The sequence below is a fragment of the Haliotis cracherodii genome, unplaced genomic scaffold (assembly GCF_022045235.1).
Source record: "Haliotis cracherodii isolate W230 unplaced genomic scaffold, xgHalCrac1.p SCAF_10, whole genome shotgun sequence".
NCBI classification, from domain to species: domain Eukaryota; kingdom Metazoa; phylum Mollusca; class Gastropoda; order Lepetellida; family Haliotidae; genus Haliotis; species Haliotis cracherodii.
In genome coordinates this window covers 18,476,454-18,496,476 of record NW_027266265.1, presented here as the reverse complement: position 1 = coordinate 18,496,476, position 20,023 = coordinate 18,476,454, and the positions used below count along the sequence as shown (strand labels likewise).

The following is a 20,023-nucleotide window of genomic DNA, read 5'->3' as shown; positions in this document are numbered from 1 at the left end:
CCCAGATTTGAATTTGTCTGAAATCCGTTCAGATGTTCCCAGATTTGAGTTTGTCTGAAGCCCTTCTGGTGTTCCCACATTTGAATTTGCCTGGAACCCCTCTGGGGTTACCAGATTTGTGATTTGCATGGACCCCTTCTTGTGTTACCACATTCTAGTTTACCTGAAACCCCACCCTCGTTCATACATGTATAACGGTGCTGCCCATGAAACACATCACAGTCAAAACAGACCCAACGCTTAGTCTCTGAAAATATATAAGTTTGATAGGAACAGATAACAGATAATCTGAAAAGGAGATCTAGTGAAAAGGAAATTTTGAACATGAACTTGAGGAAAATCGAGATTTGCTTCTTTAAGGGCTCTTTGCAATATTGAAAGGGATGAGCGGAAGGGAAAATGGTTCAGGGACAGTGAGTCGGACTAAGGTCAAGACAGTTAGGATGTGACAGACATCTATATTTGCGCGCAGTCCTTGCATAAGCGCATATGTCTGTGTTGGACAGTTGTAAACTCCCTTGTCACGAGTTGTGACTAAACTATGCATGTGTCGATTCACTCCCGTGGGAGTTCCCGTAACCTGTTTCACAAAGCGATCTTACTGCTACGACTTGTCTTGGGTGTTACAGAATAAGAGTTACGATATACGATAATCTTTCCGCTGGGATCGCTTTGGGGCCGCCATGTTATAGGTTGAAAATTTCTGACGACTCAAACTTCAAACAACATTTACTAATTCATCATACAAGACATGTAGTGGGTCCAAGATTAAATATTCTACTCATTGTAATCACGTGCGCGATCGAACCATGCAGTTTCTTCAACTTAGATGCCTAAACTTCTAGGCTTCCCCATATAGAGCTCTAGATAAAATACGCATAATAAATTATAATTGTCCAATTAGTTTTGTGTTGCTTGAGAAACCCAATAGTATAACAACACTGTGCATGATGATATTCATTGTAGCCTTTACACTACAGCATGCGCACAGGTGTGTTTACATGTATTTGTTTACTGGTCGCATGTAGGTATCGCGAGTATGGACTCTGTATTGCGAAAAGGTGCTACACCTCACTTGTTGTACAACTTGGACATAAGTATCGCTGTTGTGAGATGGGATATGTGATACACTTGGGAGGAACATGAACACGTGCAAATAGGAAATGACGAAAACAGGATTTTAAGCAGAGTTAAGAAAACGGTCTACTCACAGGTTAAATTGGTTCACAGGGAGATTACGAGTGTATTGCATACCCAAGAGGCTACCCGCGCAGTGTGAAAGATAACGTGTATATTCACTAAATGGTTCATAAGATGTGATTACAAAAGTTACAGTTTTTCGCAGTCCTTGTTACTTATATATCAATGAAACAAGATCAATTCAGAATTACTAGCATATTATATTGTAATGCACTTATCATCTTCTTATACATGTGACTGTCGTTATAGACAAATATGCCTTTTGGCGATTTCTTATCAGTCTTTTTCTTTCACTGTTTACTTGTTATTCGTATCCACTATTGTGTTGATCCGACGTTTGACAGACTTTCGAGTAATGAAATCCTTGTTAACATTCACTGCGCGCGTTCCAACTTGATGATAAGCTTACCAACAGTGTTTGCAGTGCCCTGGGTTTATCGTATTCAGGATCATAGAAGCGATACAGACCCCATGCCAAGCCAATAGGGATAAAAACAAATTGATCTAAATCTGAAAACCGTCGATCACTCTCAACTTCAAGTATTCAAGTTTCGTTGGTACTCAACCAAGTACGTTTACGATAATCAAGGGGACGTAACTGCTGGTGGTAGCAAATGTCGACTTATTGATGTCCACGTCGTGATTTCAGATAAGTAATACCACTCTGACAGTGTCTCGTTTACATGTCATCCTGGCGTTGGACAATAGAACCACACAATAAAATGGGAAATAGATCTGGCTGTTGTTGTATACCAGGCCTTTTCATTTACCTGGCGGATCCTCCGAAAAAATAATAATAATAAATATTATAATTTTAAAAAAAATGTTTTCACTGCTGACCCGAAATCTGTTGTATAAGAACTCGTTGATTTATTTGACAAAGAAGTGTTGACAGTTAGGGGTCGTAACTCCAGCCACATCCGACTACCTTGCCTTGCCATGGCAGAATAACTTTTTACTTTTTTTATTTCCTGATTTTTATTCTACTTATTTGCCTTACCTTCCATACGTTCATCTAGACTGTGGACATTCCCTCTGGATATGGACGGACATTGCCAAGTAGTATTGTCTATTACAAGCCATTGTTGTACTAGTGTCAGAACAAGTTCTCTCTAAACGTGTGCTTGATGTATACGTTATGTGAATAACTTTTTAAAATAATGCTTTTGACATAATTATGGTATATACAATGTCATATACTTTATAAATACAGCACGAACCCCAAAGCACAAACACATATAAAAGGGTTGTTTACAATCTACTCGAGTGTTAGTATTTTGTAATGTTTTTGGGTTGTGTGCGAGGAAACTTTTCTCAGATGCAGCAGTGTGGTGCATGACGTTTGGAATAAAAGACGTATAGCAGCATACAAGGAAGTGGTTTCAAAAACACGACTGACTTGTCACTTGTTTGTTTGTTGTTTTACCTTGCCCTATATTCAAGCTTTAAGGCGACGGACAGTAAAAAGTCGTATCTGGACCAGACAAAACTGTCATCGATATCTGACCATCGATCCATGGAACAGTCCACGGTTTTTGGGTACCAGTTCGAACCCGGAATCCCTACTGTGCTTGTCCTAAAGCAGACTCGTTGGACATTTAATACTTTCAGCAAAGTTTATTAATTTATCTTCTTAGTCTTCAATTCCTTTCATGTCCATATTGGGGCGGTCGGGTAGCCTAGTGGTTAAAGCGTTCGATCGTCACGCCGAAGACCCGGGTTCGATTCCCGACATGGGTACAATGTGTGAAGCCCATTTCCTGTGTCCCCCGCCGTGATATTGCTGCAATATTGCTAAAAGCGGCGTAAAACCATACACACACACTCCATGTCCATATTAAGTAACAAAAGGTTAGAAGGAGATTCTATTTTGTTCGGTCGCTTTGTCTGATGATCATAAAGATGCAGTAGGAGATATTGATTTTCCGCTTCTACCGCCCCAGAAGAAACAAAACGCCCAGTACAGGGATTACTTTTGAAACGCGTAGCACAGCTTCAACTGAGTAAACATGCATGTATAGTTGATGCTCCACCATGGACGATGCAGTTGACATTTAATACGGCCATATTTCATTATCGATTACGAGGGATCGATAATATCGCTTTGACAACGTATTGTTGAACTAAAGTGGTTTGTCATCTCGTCAATATAGTTCATACAGTGACAACATTTTCAGCTTCACATGCCGTCAGTGCCTTCAGTTGTGCGATTGTTTCTCGGAATAGTGTTGATCCTGCATATGCTAAAATGTCACTACCGCTCAAAGTAAATTTACAAATCGTTGTTTTGTGTCTCTTTGGATGAGACAGTCATTCATTGTTTATCGGTTCTGACATAATTTTATCAATAAAAATATTGTTTATAAATAACAAGTAAGTGAATGGTGGTTAACTCCGCATAGTGATGATCTAGGAGCTCTTAATTCTCAGGTTAAAAGTTGTTTGATGTATGTCATCGTATCCCAATTGCGTAGATCGATGCACATGATGTCAACAACTGGATTGTCTCGTCCAGACTCGATAATTTACAAACCACCGTCATATATGATTTGATAGGTAAAGAGAGTGTTGTGGTTGTCTAGTGTTGTGTCCTAGTGAGCACACTAATATGTCGAAGGACTTGATTGGCAGATAACATCATAAAATAATGTGATGGATCCCGGACGTATATTCTATATACGTCTTAGGATGGATTCACTTTCAAACGCAAATTATATCTATAATTTCTTATATCTTATTTCCGTAAAATACTTACTATGTTACAACGGGGTTAATATCAAGGAGCAATGGCGATACCTCCACATCTATCACTAATTGAGTAATGAACGCTGCAATAACGTAATAGTTTTATCATATTAACAAATGTAAAAATAAACCTTTGTGGTGAATTGTATCAACGTGTTTCACAAAAATACACACATAAAACGCATAGTTGAGACGGGCGTTACAACTTGAAGCAAACAGTTTCTTTCGGCACCGGAAATGAGGATCGGTCTGTGGCGCACGATGCTTTGTCTCGCAAAGAAGGAAAATATCTGCACAGGAAACGTGTGCACGTTGCGGGCACCCCCCGCGGCGACTTATTGCGTGCTGCGTGCAGAACCAGGCCCGACTCTCCTGCACTCGAGGAATTGCGTGAGGTTCAGGACACGGAGCCTTGTTGAAAACAGAATGTCCTTTGTTATCTTGTAGATGTAAGCTCCTGCAGCATGATAAGGCGAAGCGTGTTTCTCCTCCGAACGGTTAACGTCATGTATCTATTTTTTCAAAGAATATCTAGTCAGTGCATTTTATTATTATTATTGTGAGTTGGTTTTAAAGGTTGCTTCTGACACCAAACATAAGATTGTCGACTTATTTTTACAAACAAGTTCAGGGTTTGAACTCAAGGAAGCTAAGGGAAGCAACTCTACACAACATCGCTGCACTGAAAATTAAGATATTCGGTACTTATTAATCATATTCATTGTTCGATACAGGGGCGGTCGGGTAGCCTACTGGTGTAACCGTTCGATCGTCACGCCCAAGACACGGGTTCGATTTCCGATATGGGTACAATGTGTGAAGCCCATTTCTGGGCGTAAAACCATACTCACTCATTATTAAAAAAGGGCCGACCTTTGGACATTCTTGGAATGGTGCCGGGATTTCTTTTAAAAGAAAGAATTAGTTTCCGACCTACTCACTCACTCATTGTTCAATACCGGTACTTTTACCGATTATCAGCGGTTACCAGGCCAATCTTAACGTGAGTTGCGTCCCTTTATTTGGCGTGCCCGACTCCTATAATCGCAGATTCGCCCTTATTATTACTCTTGGTTTGCCAGCACCATACCCGTGCTCACGGATTTCACCTCGGACCCGTGTTTCACGGGTGTCACGGAAGACCTGCACCACCTCCGGCTCGCCCCCGACCCGTGAAGATCCGGGGTAGAATAGGTCTTCAGCAACCCATGCTTGCCGTAAAAGGCGACTATGCTTGTCGTAAGAGGCGACTAACGGGATCGGGTGGTCAGGCTCGCTGACTCAGTTGATGCATGTCATCGATCCCAGTTGCGTGGATCGATGCTCATGATCTCAATCACTGGATTGTCTGGTCCAGACTCGGTTATTTACAGACCGCCGTCATATAGCTGGAATATTGCTGAGTGCGGCGTAAAAGAACAAACAAACCAACCGTCTCGCCCCCCACGGTAAACTGACACGCCATGAAACAACTGAACTGTTAAAAGCCTCGCGAACCCAACTCACCCCAAAAACAGTTTCACATCTCTGGGAACATCAAAACATTTGTTAATCTGTTGTTGCACTTGAAATCCATTATGTTATGAGAATGAAACGAACCAAAAAAACATAAAAGTAATTACGTTTTAATTATTTCATGAGATACAATCACATTCAATATCAACTTGTCTTTCACAAATCAGTTCATTTGTTGTGATCTCATAAATGCTGTATAGTTTAGCGGCTGATTTCAAGAGTGTAAAAGGGAAACACAACTAACTATTTTCAAATTACAAATGCAAGCAGCGAAGCCCGACAATGGCTCCCGTGTGGATATTTATACATCAATAACAAATGACGTAATAGAGTAGACGAACAACATGGTCAAGGGAGATAACTCTATTACTAGCACGTTCTGCCATAAGAGACATTCATTCGTAACCAACTCGTGTTACTCCGGAACAAGCCGAATACAGGTTACGGAACAGGGCGAGTTGTGACGAATGAGGAGACATTAAGATATAAACGCATGTTTATATTCCTACTGGGAATGTAGTTTAAGGCTCCGTCTTTTCGTAGCTTTCATTAATATATGTTCGTGTTTCTTACCGACTGACCGATATTTCTCCATACGGACCTAAACTTTCATGTACTCTCACTCTGATCCGAGGGCGGTTGAACAGCCGAACAGTAAAGCATTGTCTTGTCATGCCGAATGCCCGGGTTGGTCTCCTCCCATAAGTAAGACAGCCCAGTTGTGAGACACCTTAAAACAACAATGTCATACCTGGTTGGAACATGTTAATCAGGTAATTAACCCCTATCATGAAAATGGACTTGTCTTATTATAGACAAAAGAAATGACTCAAGATGCTTGATACCCTCTTTTACCTTATTTCATTCAATATTTTAATTCATCCATCCCTTAAATCCATTGTTTTAACATATTCGCCACTTAGAGTTCAGTTATTAAAGTTAATATCACAGTTCACATCACAGTTCACATCGAGGTTGTGATTCCTCACATGAGTGCAGTGTTTAAAGCCCTTTCTTCTTGCCCCCTGCCGACCTAAATAATTCCGATATGATCAGTTGAAGATTATGTAATAGTTTTGTTTTATCTAAATTCTACCCGTGTTAGGAAAATAAATCCCATTGTATGGAAAGTATGCTCTGTGGAAAAAAAATAGATAACTAAAAGGATATGTATGACCTCTCTGGTTATATATTATGTTACTCTGCAGTCGTTTGTGTCCCCTGTAGATACATGTGTCTTCTATCACGCCATCTTCTGGGGGTACGGGTGCCCCAGTCGTCTATGGCGCCGCGATTCGCTGTGCAGAGTTGCGTTCCTTGGGCACGCAAGAAACCTATGATTGTGGTTTCGAATCCCGGTTTGCCCCGATTATGTTTCTACGTTTGTTAGCACCATGCTCGTGGGTTTCACCAAAGTGGTAAACGTCTGAGGCCTGCATCACTTCGGGCTTTCCTCCCACATCAAGCTGACACGCCGTGATACAACTGGAATTCTGTTAAAAGCCGCGTTAAATCCAACTCACTTACACTCATCTACTTGTCGTAAGAGGCCACTGACGGGATCGAGTGGTCAAGCTCGCTGACTTGGTTGATGAATGTCATCGTATCCCAATTGCGTGGATTGATGCGCATGATGTCAGTCACTGGATCGTCTGGTCCAGACTCGATTATTTACAGAGCGCAGTCATATAGCTGGAATATTGCTGAGTGCGGCAGTAAACAACAAACAAACAAAACAAAAACTGCCTTCACACAGAACACGCTTGGGGTTCCTTTCCACAAAGCCATGTATTGAAAACTCAAGATATCGTTTCGGACAATGAAACTGTGTGACTTCATTACCGGACCGAATCCTTATTGACAATGCCATCTAATATAACTCTTCGGCTTGTCCTGAACTGAGGTTTATTGGATATGCATTGTGTTTTCTTGAGGTTTTGATAAACAACATGTCAGTACCTTGTAAACATACAATACAGAAAACTTGTGGGATACTGTGTGGAGACAAAAAAACATATTTTTTTTATTAAAACTATGAGCCTTGATATTTAAAAAAAGCATGAATTTATTTGGGGGACTGACAATTTGTCAATAGTCTGAAGCATGATTATTTCTTTCGAGCATTTTCGGGGACAAATATATATGAATACGACCCTATAACAACCACACACCCCTGCACCCAAGGATATCAAATGGTCTGTCCCTCAAGTAGTCGTGCATTATTTACACATTCTATTATTACCAAATGCTGATATATATGAGTGACAAATACGACCTCTTAAATATAACAAGTATACAGTAAATTCTATATGGCTTCCCCTAGCGTGCTTTCATATCCCATTCCTCTTCAGTCTTGTTTCCCTCTGCTCTGACTACTAAAAAACCCAATATATTACAAATACAATGGTTCTTGATATACCTCAAATATATATCACAAAAGATATGGTGTGTGTTTATAATTGGACCTGCTTCCATTGTGGTATGGCCTACCTTAATACACCCCTATGTTTTCGCCCTGTTCCTATCCTATACTTACAGTTCAACTTTGTGTTTCAACAATGCATTACCTACATGTGAAGGAAGCCTTTCACTATACAACGTGTGTGGTGGGTATCTGCCTTGGCGATGATTCATATCTATTGTAAGGGGCTTGTCCCGTGTCGGTTGGGGGGTAAATGGTGGACTATGTGTGTACGGTTGCATGTGATGAATGTGGTGCTTCACAATATAAAGGATGGATTAACACATGCTTCGATAACCCCCGTTGTCATTTAACATATTGAAAGAACGCTATAACCGCTTGGCCAAGGTCGCTGCCAACAGTATTAGAGATATACATATATACGAGCACATGGGTTATTCCACACATGGGGCGGAAACTGGTATACAGGCTTATAAAACAAATACGATATATCCGTGTAGCCAAGTACGCTAATATCGGGGTATGTCAGGTATATATGCATACATAAACTGGTTCCCGTTCGTTCCTGCGATAGACTGGAAGTGAGAGTTTGTTGTTTGTTTTCTCTCTCTCTCTCTCTCTCTCTCTCTCTCTCTCTCTCTCTCTCTCTCTCTCTCTCTCTCTCTCTCTCTCTCTCTCTCTCTCTCACACACACACACACACACACACACACACACACATTTAATTTCCTATCCCTGTCTGAATCCCCACCTTTCATGTCTGATGAGGTTTTTGTTTTGTTTTGTTTTGTTCTTTGTTGTTTTAAATTTATTTAGTAATGTTTTGAGTGTGTCAATCAGAACATGTGATCAGTGATTACACTACGTACGGCCTACTAATTGCGTTTCTGGGTTCACAGATTCCATTTAAGTAGTGTTTGCATGGTGATTCCTACAGGGCCGAGTGCAGAGAAATTATCACGATCGGTTCCACGTCACGGCCACTGAAATATTTACCAGTTGATTGATCTAACAGCACACTCAATTCTAATAAAACCTGTATGTTATCGGTGCTGGGGTATCGGTGCTGGTGTTATTGGACATACTGGACAAGCAAATGATCATAGAGTGTACAGGTGATTGGGTGCTGTCATTTGTCAGCCGCCATTGCAACTAAATTATGGCGGCATGCACCGGCAGTAGAGTGAGTATGGTTTTACGCCGCTTTCAGCAATATTCCAGTAATAGGGCGGGGGAAACCAGAAATGAGTTTCACACATTGTACTCATTTTCGAAACTGAACCGGGACGCGGCGTGACGAGCGAACGCTTTAACCACAAGGCTACACACCACCCAGCAGAAAACAACAATGATAAGTGACATGCGACAGGGCACACCGAGCAACCTCTGTCTACCTAAGTATGTTCCTAGTTTATCCAAGTTTACTTATATGTTACACATGCACGTCGGATTCATGGCTGAGGCCCTTTTATTCTTTCAATGTACCGCGCAAACATGCAAGGTACATATCCAAGGCCGTAGTTAACTTTTAAATATGTGTACAAGTATCGCTTGTCCCCAACTTGATTTGAATAATTCTGTTTTCTATAGAATACCTAGGGGAAGCAACTGCATCGTCGTCCAAAGTTAATGTGCTCTTTGGGGGAAGATGACCAGGTCATCTTAAGGGCCTTTCCAGTGCAGAATTGCGCCACTTCGTCGTGTCAGATTCGTGGGTTTGAATTAAAGATTCGCATTCGTTATGATTCTCTGTTTGTCGGCACCATATCCGGGTTTACAAAGTGGTAAACGTCTATAAGATCTGCACAATTCGGGCTTTACGCCCACATCAAGCTGACATCAATGATATAACTTAAATACTGTTCAAAGTGGTGTTAAATTTAACTCATTCACTCATTTGTGGAAGGATATCCACAGTTGTTGCCTATTGTCCAGCCAAATACATGGTCATGTAATAATGTGTGTTAAGTAATTTGGTACAGTCAATATATGGACACATTCTTTTCTATATTGTTCTTATTCGTATGTGTTGTAGCCACTGATGAAACACAAATCTGCTCAGAAACTCAGGTGAGCTCCAGTACTTCTAAAAAAGTTATATTCGCACGAATGATGTTAGACCTACAGCCACTGCCAGAGCATTGGGATTAAACATTAAATATGTATATACGTCACTACAAAATGTGTAGTGATACTGGCATAGTGAGTACGTAAGTACACCCATGGGGTACCGCATATACATGCATGGTTAAGTATTTATACCTATTAAAGTGGGCACGGTTGGCCGACACTGATTATGTTGTCTAGACATGTTTATGGAATCGCCGAACGTAATCGAACCCACTAGAAAAATCTCTTTTCTCATAAATAACTTATCCTAAAACTCGGCCCGATCGTACAAAAGCTCTAGCTCTTTTCACATTCTAACCTCGGTAACGTAACGACCATCTCCGTGGTCAAGTGGTAGAGCGTCCGTCCGGAGAGCGGAAAATCGGGGGTTTGATCCCCAGCTACGTCATACCTTAAATGACGTTAAAAGATGGTGCTTGTTGTTACCCTGCCTGGCACCCGGTATTAAGGGGCTAAAACAAGGACTGGTCGGCTCTGAGTCAGTATACGGTGTGGGGTAGTCTGTTAAACTGCGACATGGTATCTCAGTGGGCTAGCACTATTAAATCGACATTAGTCCAGACTGGCACAACACACACACGCACGCACGCACGCACGCACGCACTATTAAATCGACATTAGTCCAGACTGGCACAACACATTTCACCTCCCCTCCCCTCCACAGTCTGGCCTGTGTTTTAGAGGGCTCAGTATATGTCCGTTAAATATCCGACATCGACGTTGCTGCATTACAAAGAATGTAACCCAGAGAGGCAATGTATACATATTGATGTTGTGGTGTCCATTTGTAACTTCGCTATGCTCCGCTGTTCCCTTATACTAGATAACACCCTATAATGCCCCACTGCCCCAATTTCATTCAATAATAAATCATTACCGTCCGAAATAATCTGTTTAAAATCGTGTTATCTTAATTGGTCAATGGCCCGTAAATGCACTAATTATAAAGATCAGGACTTCGGTGATCGTTATCAATGTGGGGCATGTCGTGTATACAAACGCCAGTCCCTGCTGTGGCCTTTTAATGGCGTCTGACATGCATGACAGCCAGCTGTAGGACCTAGGACTTCATAAATTTTATTTGCGGGCTAACGAACGCACGATCACAGCGTGCTCGTGTGTGTACGTAATCACACATTGTAAACCCTTTGGCTTTGTCTTTGTGTTGACTAAATGATTAAAATGAGTAATAGGGTTTTTTTCGCTACAAAAAAATGGTTGGAAGCCGAGTATCAATTCTATTTTTAATTTCGCAACCACTTCATTCTAAGTTCACAACTGAATTAGTGAGTATGATTTTACGCCGCTTTAAACAATATTCCAGTAATATCATGGTGGGGGACACCAGAAACAGACTTCACACATTGTACCCATGTGGTAAAATCGAACCCAGGTCTTCGGCGTGACGAGAGAACGTTTTAAACATTAGGCTACCCCGCGCCTCTACTGAATTCCCCACTCAGACACAGTATACTGACTCCCAGCCGACCAGTCCTTGTTTTACCCCTTAATACCGAGGGTCGGGCAATGTAACAACAAGTATAATCTTTTAACGTCTTTTTGGTATGAAGCGGTTGGGGGTCGAACCCCGGACCTTCCGCTCTACTACTAGACCACGGAGGCGGTTCTGCAGGGGAACTATATACACATTTGCTATACATCGTTGAATATAACCGAAGATACCCGTGGGATGGGGGATAATGCACCAGTGCATCGCGATGTGTGCCACCATACGAGTATCGAAAGGTCACGTAGCGATAAAAGAACGAGATTCTGAAGATGTATTCATGGTATATACATAAGAAATGTAAAATGCTGTGTTTGGACATGGGCGCGGTATTAAAGGTTTCTAAGACTCATTGTCGCTCAAATATTTTTTATTTCGGGGGACACGGGGGCACGGGGGCCAAGTCGCCTAAGGCACCGCATTTCACTGTGCAGGGTTGCGTCCCTTGGGCACTCTAGAAACCTATGATCGTGGGTTCGAATCCCGGTTCGCTCCGATTATGTTGGTCAGCACCATACCCGTGCTCGTGGGTTTCACCAAAGTGGTAAACGTCTGAAACCTGCATCACTTCAGGCTTTGCTCCCACATTAAGCCGACACGCCGCGAAATAACTGGAATACTGTTAAAAGCGGCGTTAAACCCAACTCACTCACTCAACTGTTTAATTTCGAGCCATTCCCGACAAGTGTCGCGACATTATTACATCGAGATATGCATTGAATCGCAGGGTATCGTTGCAGTTCTTACTTGAGCGGTGGGGTAGCCGAAAGTCTCAGGGTGTATTTCCCACATGAGTCGAGCCCATTTCTTGTAACTCCGTGATATTGTTAAAAGAGTGTAAAGCCATACTCACTTACTCTATACAGATCCAGTGACACTGCTGCACGCACCACAAAAGTATACCACTTACATTTGTACAAATAACGTTTCGCTGTTTGACCGAAGTGTATTCAGACGCTGGCGAATGTCCTGTTATTGAAGAACTGCACCACCCCACTAGTTGTACCATTCAGTCGGTACATGGCACCTATTACTCCGCGGCGCTCCAACAGCGACTCTGGTACCTTTGTAATGGTAAACGTCTTTAACATGCGTCCTATTCACGTTTGTACATAATTTACATACATACCAGTGTCGTATTCTAACGACAAACTTATGATATTAACCACAACACGGTTGCGTATTCTCGCTTGGTTCATTAGTCTGGCATACAGACCTTGAAACAAATATATATCCAAAATAGCCCATGCAAGTCTATAATAGATGGCAAGTCTAGATTACTGCAGTTTCTGAAAATGAAGAGAGTCTCTGGGCTCTCTTTTATTGTATTGTATTAAAATAATATAACAGTATTTTTTTCTGTAAAATATATACAGTAAACTATGTTTATAACGAACACGGTTATAATTTATGTATTATATTTCGGAGACTAGATGGCAGTCTATTGGTTTACGTTAGTTCCTTAATTTGTGTTCTCATTTTTAAGAGGACACGCCAAATCTGAATTTACACATACAATTCCTTAACTATTATACGTATATCAGTTTGAAAATTTGATTTACATTACTTCATAGCTACAATGTTTGCACGGCATACACGTGCAGGATACACAATAATGATATCATCAAATTACAAAGTTAACAGCATTATTGTTGTCATCATGTTTAAAAGAAGTCGTTGTCATCGTAGTAGTAGTCGTCGACGTCGTACTAGTAGTAGTCGTCGGCGTCGTACTGGTAGTAGTAGTCGGCGTCGAATTAGTAGTAATAATAATAGTACTCGTAGTTTTTCTCCTCACTAAGCCATATTCCAGCAATTTGATGTTAGTCTGTTTATTATCTAGTTAGGACAAGACAAACCAGTGATATTACTATGAGCAATCGGGGTATGTTTACATGTCTTCAATCATTCATGCCACCAGGCCTGACCACCCGATCCGCTCTCACGACCAGCACTGGTTGCAGGGTGTAGTCACGACCCGGAAATGTAGTAGGCGCAGCCTCTGCATTATTTCGCTCATGGGCTTAAAATGAGATCATCATTATCCCCGGCCACGAAGTCCTTTTGTTTATCCGCTTGTCAATAGGGACAAAGTTTCGCAAAAAAACAACAATTTAAGTCAGAGAATGATTTTTTTCACACTGGGGTTATTGGTCACGATCTCAAATATGTTCGAAATGTCTTTTATAACTATGATGACGAAAGACGTCGGCATGTATGTAGGAATGTTTTCCCTCTTTTCAGAGTTGTTTCATCCAGCTAAGAAATACATGCTTTTCGAAAACATATTTTTTCAATGTATATATTTAATTGCGAGCAGACCCGTGAAGATTCCGGGGTAGAATAGGTCTCCAGCAACCCATGCTTGCCGTAAAAGGTGACTATGCTTGTCGTAAAAGGCGACTAACGGGGTCGGGTGGTCAGGCTCGCTGACTTGGTTGATTCATGTCATCGATCCCAATTGCGTGGATCGATGCTCATGATATTAATCACTGGATTGTCTGGTACAGACTCGATTATTTACAGAGCGCTGTCATAGCTGGAATATTGCTGGAATATTGCTGAGTATTGCTGGAATATTGCTGAGTACGGCGTTAAACAACAAACAAACAAACAAACTTGCGAGCAATATTGATAACTGCAGCACAAGTGTGAAATAAACAATGGTAACATGTCGGTAAATATATATCACTACGACGCACCATGTTGCTCAGTGTGTTACAGCATGATCAATACGTTCATTTTTAGTATGCAGCAAAGATAAATAATTATAACATATTGGAACATTTATTAATAATGTTTCATCGCGATGAGACAAGCGGTATGATATATTTTATTTATTACACATCTAGTGTGCGTTATACGATATATTCTACATTCGAGTCTATTTGTGTGGACATTTTGAACTTTATTGAACTTTATTTATTTCTATTACTCTGTATCACATCATCAAACATGTGATATATAATATTCACTCTACACACCTGTCAATTCTACAGAAAGCTTTCATGATATGCAATCATGAAACCAATCAGCTTTGTAATATATGGATATAAATGAAACTGTACAAGTATCGAACAAACGCCATAAGGATTATTAGTGTACGACGTGCCTAAAACATGTGATACAATGCATTACAAGCTTATGAAAATCCACGTACGACTGCACCAACGCAAACCATAGTGTATTTATATCTTCCTAACACACGGTAAAAAAAGCAAAACAATATTTGTTGTATAATAAGATAGACCTATAAATAACATCAATGCTGTATAGATATATTAATGTTTACTTTTTAAATTAAATAATCACACCGCACATCATCACACGCTCTATTTAGAAAGTTGTATGATCTTGCATCTGAATTACATCTAATAAAAACACGCTATTTGAAAGGTTATCTGAAGTTTAACGCGTTTTTGATGAAATTACAATAAGCTGATTTAGCAAGGAACAAGAGGCTTTTTGAAACTTGTTTATATACCGTTATACGTGTTTTGTACTCGCGCTGTCTGAGGTGAAGATTGACTCATGATTGGATTACATGGGCCTGCCTATCCCTTTTACAACGGAGAGAGTTCTTTCCAAATCCTTCGAAAACCTGGTTTTATTGATAAGCTACTAATACATAACGGTTATCTTATTTCATTTGTTATCACTTGACACTGAATTCTTTACGGTGCGTTGTAAATGATAGTAGATTTAGTTGTTATAACAACTTGTGACGTCATGTAGTCACGTGACTGCATTGACCGTGTCACAATGAAGTACTTGTTTATTCCAATTATTTCTCCGCTGTATTTGTGTAAAATACAGATAACATTAAATCTGTGTGCAGTATCACAATAAGCATATACTAAGGCTTAAAAGGCGTAAAAGGGCTTGCAAACAAATCCCAAGCACAGGAAGGAGGACGCCATATATTTGCTTCCGTTGGACTATTTTCTTCATGCGTCGTAAACAGGCGCACAGCGGCGTATTCTTTAGAAGAGCGAACTATGGAAGATCCCATGTGGAGCCGAAATTAGGATACATTCTTCCGTTATTTTCTCCTAAATGCGGGTGGCTGTTCTCCTCCGATGACACCGAGGGGATGAATTTGGACAAAGTCCTTTGTTTCGACACGCTATGGGGTGCGTGAGTACTAAATTAGCCCCGGAAACTCCACCGAATGCCCACCTAGTGGAAACGGTACAATATGGGCAGGAGAAGAGCGGTCGCAGCGGACACCCACTCGTCAAAAACACCCTACAACTTCAGCAGTCGCCTAACCCCCGGGCTAACCAGGACGGGGCCCCTCGGGCGAATAAAAAGGTGAAAAAATACAGAGACAAGTTTGACCCTAGGGTAACGGCAAAATACGACATAAAAGCCCTAATCGGTCGCGGAAGTTTCAGCCGTGTTGTTCGAGTCGAGCATAGGGTAACCAAACAACCATATGCTATCAAGATGATAGACCGAGTACAGGGAAAGGAAGTTTTCGAGTCTGAACTGAATGTTTTGAGGCGGGTGAGACACATGTACATAATACAATTAGTGGAGGTGTTTGAAACCCCAGAGAAAGTGTACATGGTGATGGAATTAGCCACTGGAGGCGAACTTTTCGATAGGATTATTGCCAAGGGAAGTTTTACAGAGAGAGACGCAACTCGCGTTTTGAACATGGTTCTTGATGGTGTGAAATATTTACACGGTTTGGGTATCTGCCACCGTGACTTAAAACCAGAAAATTTGCTCTACTATCATCCTGGTCATGACTCTAAAATAATGATCACAGATTTCGGACTCAGTGCGATGAGAAAAGGTCCAGAAAACTACATGAGGACTACTTGTGGAACTCCCGAATATATTGCACCAGAAATTTTGGCCCGAAAGCCCTACACAACTCAGGTTGACATGTGGGCAATGGGCGTGATAACCTATATACTGCTTAGTGGAACCATGCCTTTTGATGATGAGAATCGAAGCAGGCTGTACAGACTCATCCTAAAAGCCAAGTTCACCTATGTTGGAGAGGTAAACAAATACTGTGCCATAACACATGGCGCACATGTAAATGTGGTAGGGATTTATATAGGGTGTTTTTTTCCTGTAGAAAACATAATGTTGTTTTGTTTTTTTATGTACGATTACATTTTGGTACTTGTATCTCGCCATGATAAGTTGCAAGGTTATAAGCTCGGTCAAAACATTTTCTGGTGTAATATACTTGGATTGCATTATGCATCGAATGAATGGAATGTATGTGCAGGTACACTTTGTATCAGTACACCACTAAGTATATATCCAAAAGCTCATTGGTTAGACTTAAAACAGAGTGCATGCACAGCAGGTAACAGACAAGAGAGTTTGGAGCTGACTGTCAAAGCTGACAAGTGTCTTTCACAAATGCTGCATGCAGTTGCAGTAGCCTACAGATTCTTCATGAATGCTACCAGTACCACTATCCATTTTCACTACCAACATGTTGGTAACAGCAGATAGAATCAATTTATCATGTTTATGTTGTAAGTACATTCTGAAAGATTGTTTAGCAAGTTTAGTGTAATGTTTCCATGAAAAATATGGAAATTATTGGTAGTGCAGAAGAAAGCTCATGGTTTTATTAATGTCACCTGTTGTAAAGGATAGGTCTGATTCCGTGTTGAAACACATGGTGATGACCATCCTTTAACAATGTTGAAGCCACCTGTCTGTGGGCTTGGGGAGATGTCAACAGGAACGCTCGCTATCACTAGATGCAACTTGTAGGAGACAATTATCAATAACAGGAAGTACTCAAATATTTATGTAAAACATTCATAATCTGTTTTGATAAGGACATTAAAGCAGCTGTTATGTTGAATAATGTGTTAATGGTACATCAATACCTTTGGAGAGATAGGCGTCATGAGATGCATCTGACTAGCACAATTCAACTTATCGCCTTTGTCAGGTTACTCCTTTTGATAGAAAATTAGATGTATAACTTTAAGCTTATGATGTCAGAAACGTGAACATAACTATTATGTTTTTGTTTTTAAATAATGACTGGAATTTATATTCTCCATGTTCTTGTGAAGGAAATCTGATACTGTGTCATAGGGGCATGAACTTGTCATCTAGATACATACCTTTGGGTCAGATCAAAGCACACCAGTCTGTGTATTCAAGTTCCAGATCATTAGCTTCTGTTGTTAACATGTTGCATGTCTGTTTAACCTTAGGCGCAATAATCCAATCTGCTTAATGGCGATTAACTTCCTGTTGTTACAGACCTGGTAAACCACAGGTGTGACTCGAGCTCGTTGTGGTAATCTCTTTAGCGATAGGTCAAGTAGGTTAATTAACATAGGTAATGTTCCACCTTGATTAGAGTGGTGTGATCATGGATCATTGATATACATATTTTAAGTGGACATGTTAATTGGGTCATAGGATTGGAGTATCAAGGACTGGCATTCTTTGACCAATAGGGCATGATTGGTCTATCTTGAATCCAACAAGTGTGCAAGAACTAAGAACACGCTGAGCTGAGCGTGAGAGCTGAGACAATGTCAACATGGTCAAGACAGAGATCATTATACGAGCATGTGTGTCATTCTGATTTTACAAAATGTGTCAGAGTGAGGGTAACACATGAATTCTTGCACAAGTTTCATAAAATATTGACACACATGCAAGTGTAATTTCTTTATTACCCTTCTTGATCCTTTTGACCTCCACTTCGGAAAAATGCACTGACCTCGACAGCCATCTTTGTAAACCACAATTGTAGAATGACGTCAACTTTCTTCAGCTATGACGTTGTTTCTAGCGTGACGTCATTCCAACTTTACGTCACAAAAGGACTCGAATGATGCCACTATTGCCGCGGTGTTCATAAAGTGATATTTGCGCACTGGTGCACATATAACTTTTATGAACTTGGTTAAAAGATCATATCGCAGAAAATTAGTTCCTACTGAACATGTTCATAACAGTTATAGACCTCAAAGTTGAGACACGGAAACAATAGCAATTGAATTTATCAATGTGTTGTATCCAATGTCAGTGGGCGTTCAAGAACACCATACTTTATAATATGTGAAGGATTTGATGTTATGGACAAAATAATCGTTGATAATGGAGGGTTTTATTTTGACTTAAAAAAGTGGGGGTCCAGAGGGACCCCTAATAATTAATTTTAAGGGTCCTTCGAGGCATTATGGGGTCCTTTAAATTAATGAAATAGTATAGTGTACTTTTCATTTTGATAATTATGTTAGAGACTGAAATGAGTCAATGGTAATGTGAACAGTAGTTATGATTGATGGATGAAAAAATAAACACCCATGACTGCTCTTGATGTGCTGTATTATTGTGCGTCCTTTGGGATCATCCGATGAAGTATATTTTTTCTCTGCGTCTGTTCTCTACATTAGTGCATACTGGATGTGCATTTGTGAGTCAAGTAAATCTCTGATTGATACCAGTTTGTAGGCTTCAGCAGTGTTAAAAGGAGTCATGGGGTCCTTGGGGTTATCTGCCATAGTATTTTAATCTAGGGACCTTTAAAATTGTATAGTTTGACATTGGTGTTATATATGAGAAGGACCCGGCATTCATAGTTTTGTAAACGGCTTCAGTGTCAACCTGTATGGTTTGACCTGTTTGCAACAATTCGTCTTTGTATCGCAAGTTCAAACAAAAAGTAAATCTGAACAGAGATGATAATTTAAGAATGTCTTGAATGAATCATTGGTGGCAGGTGCTTGGTCCTTCGCTTCAGTTAGCGGGCTACAATCTGTGGAATGGTTGTGCTAACAACTTGCTGATAAGCTGCAGAAACACATATATATTTATCACTCGGAATACTAGGGTTCAACCACCTCATAAATTAGTGGGTGGAATTTAATTGCATAATCTATGGAGTAAATGTTCATTTCAACAGCTGACTGCTTGGGACATTTTTACTCAGAAGTTAGTATGAGTCGTGTCCTGCAAGACAGTGCAGTATGCCCTTTGTGGTGAAGTATAATGCACCATCAGTGATGCACCTCAACTACACTTTCCTCTTGCTGTAGCTATTTCCTGCATTACTCCAGTGGTTGTTGGTGGGTGTCACTATTGCTGAGTCCCAGGAGTTGTGGGTGGGTCCAGGGAGCTGTAGGCGAGTCCAGGGAGTTCTGGGTGGGTACAGGGAGTTGTGGGTTGGAGTAACTGTGGGTGAGTCCCAGGAGTTGTGGGTGGGTTCAGGGAGTTGTGAGTGGGTCCAGGGAGTTGAGGGTGGGTCCAGGTAGTTGTGGGTGGGTCCAGGGAGTTGAGGGTGGGTCCAGGGAGTTGAGGGTGGGTTCAGGGAGTTGTAGGCGAGTCCACGGAGTTGTGGGTGGGTCCAGGGAGTTGTGGGTGGGTCCACGGAGTTGTGGGTGGGTCCAGGGAGTTGTGGGTGGGTCCAGGGAATTGTGGGTGGGTCCAGGGAGTTGTGGGTGGGTCCAGGTAGTTGTGGGTGGGTCCAGGGAGTTGTGGGTGGGTCCAGGTAGTTGT

General features: G+C 41.0%; 1 protein-coding gene across 1 annotated transcript in view; it reads left to right on the top strand.

Annotated features, from left to right (window-relative positions):
* The first annotated feature begins 15,343 nt into the window (after positions 1-15,343).
* Positions 15,344-20,023, top strand: part of LOC139454163 (serine/threonine-protein kinase H1 homolog) — a 30,340-nt gene continuing 25,660 nt past the window's right edge. The window contains exon 1 of the mRNA XM_071235701.1: positions 15,344-16,534. Coding sequence (XP_071091802.1) covers positions 15,647-16,534 — 888 coding nt within the window. The 5' untranslated portion in view covers positions 15,344-15,646. The remainder of the gene's footprint in view (positions 16,535-20,023) is intronic.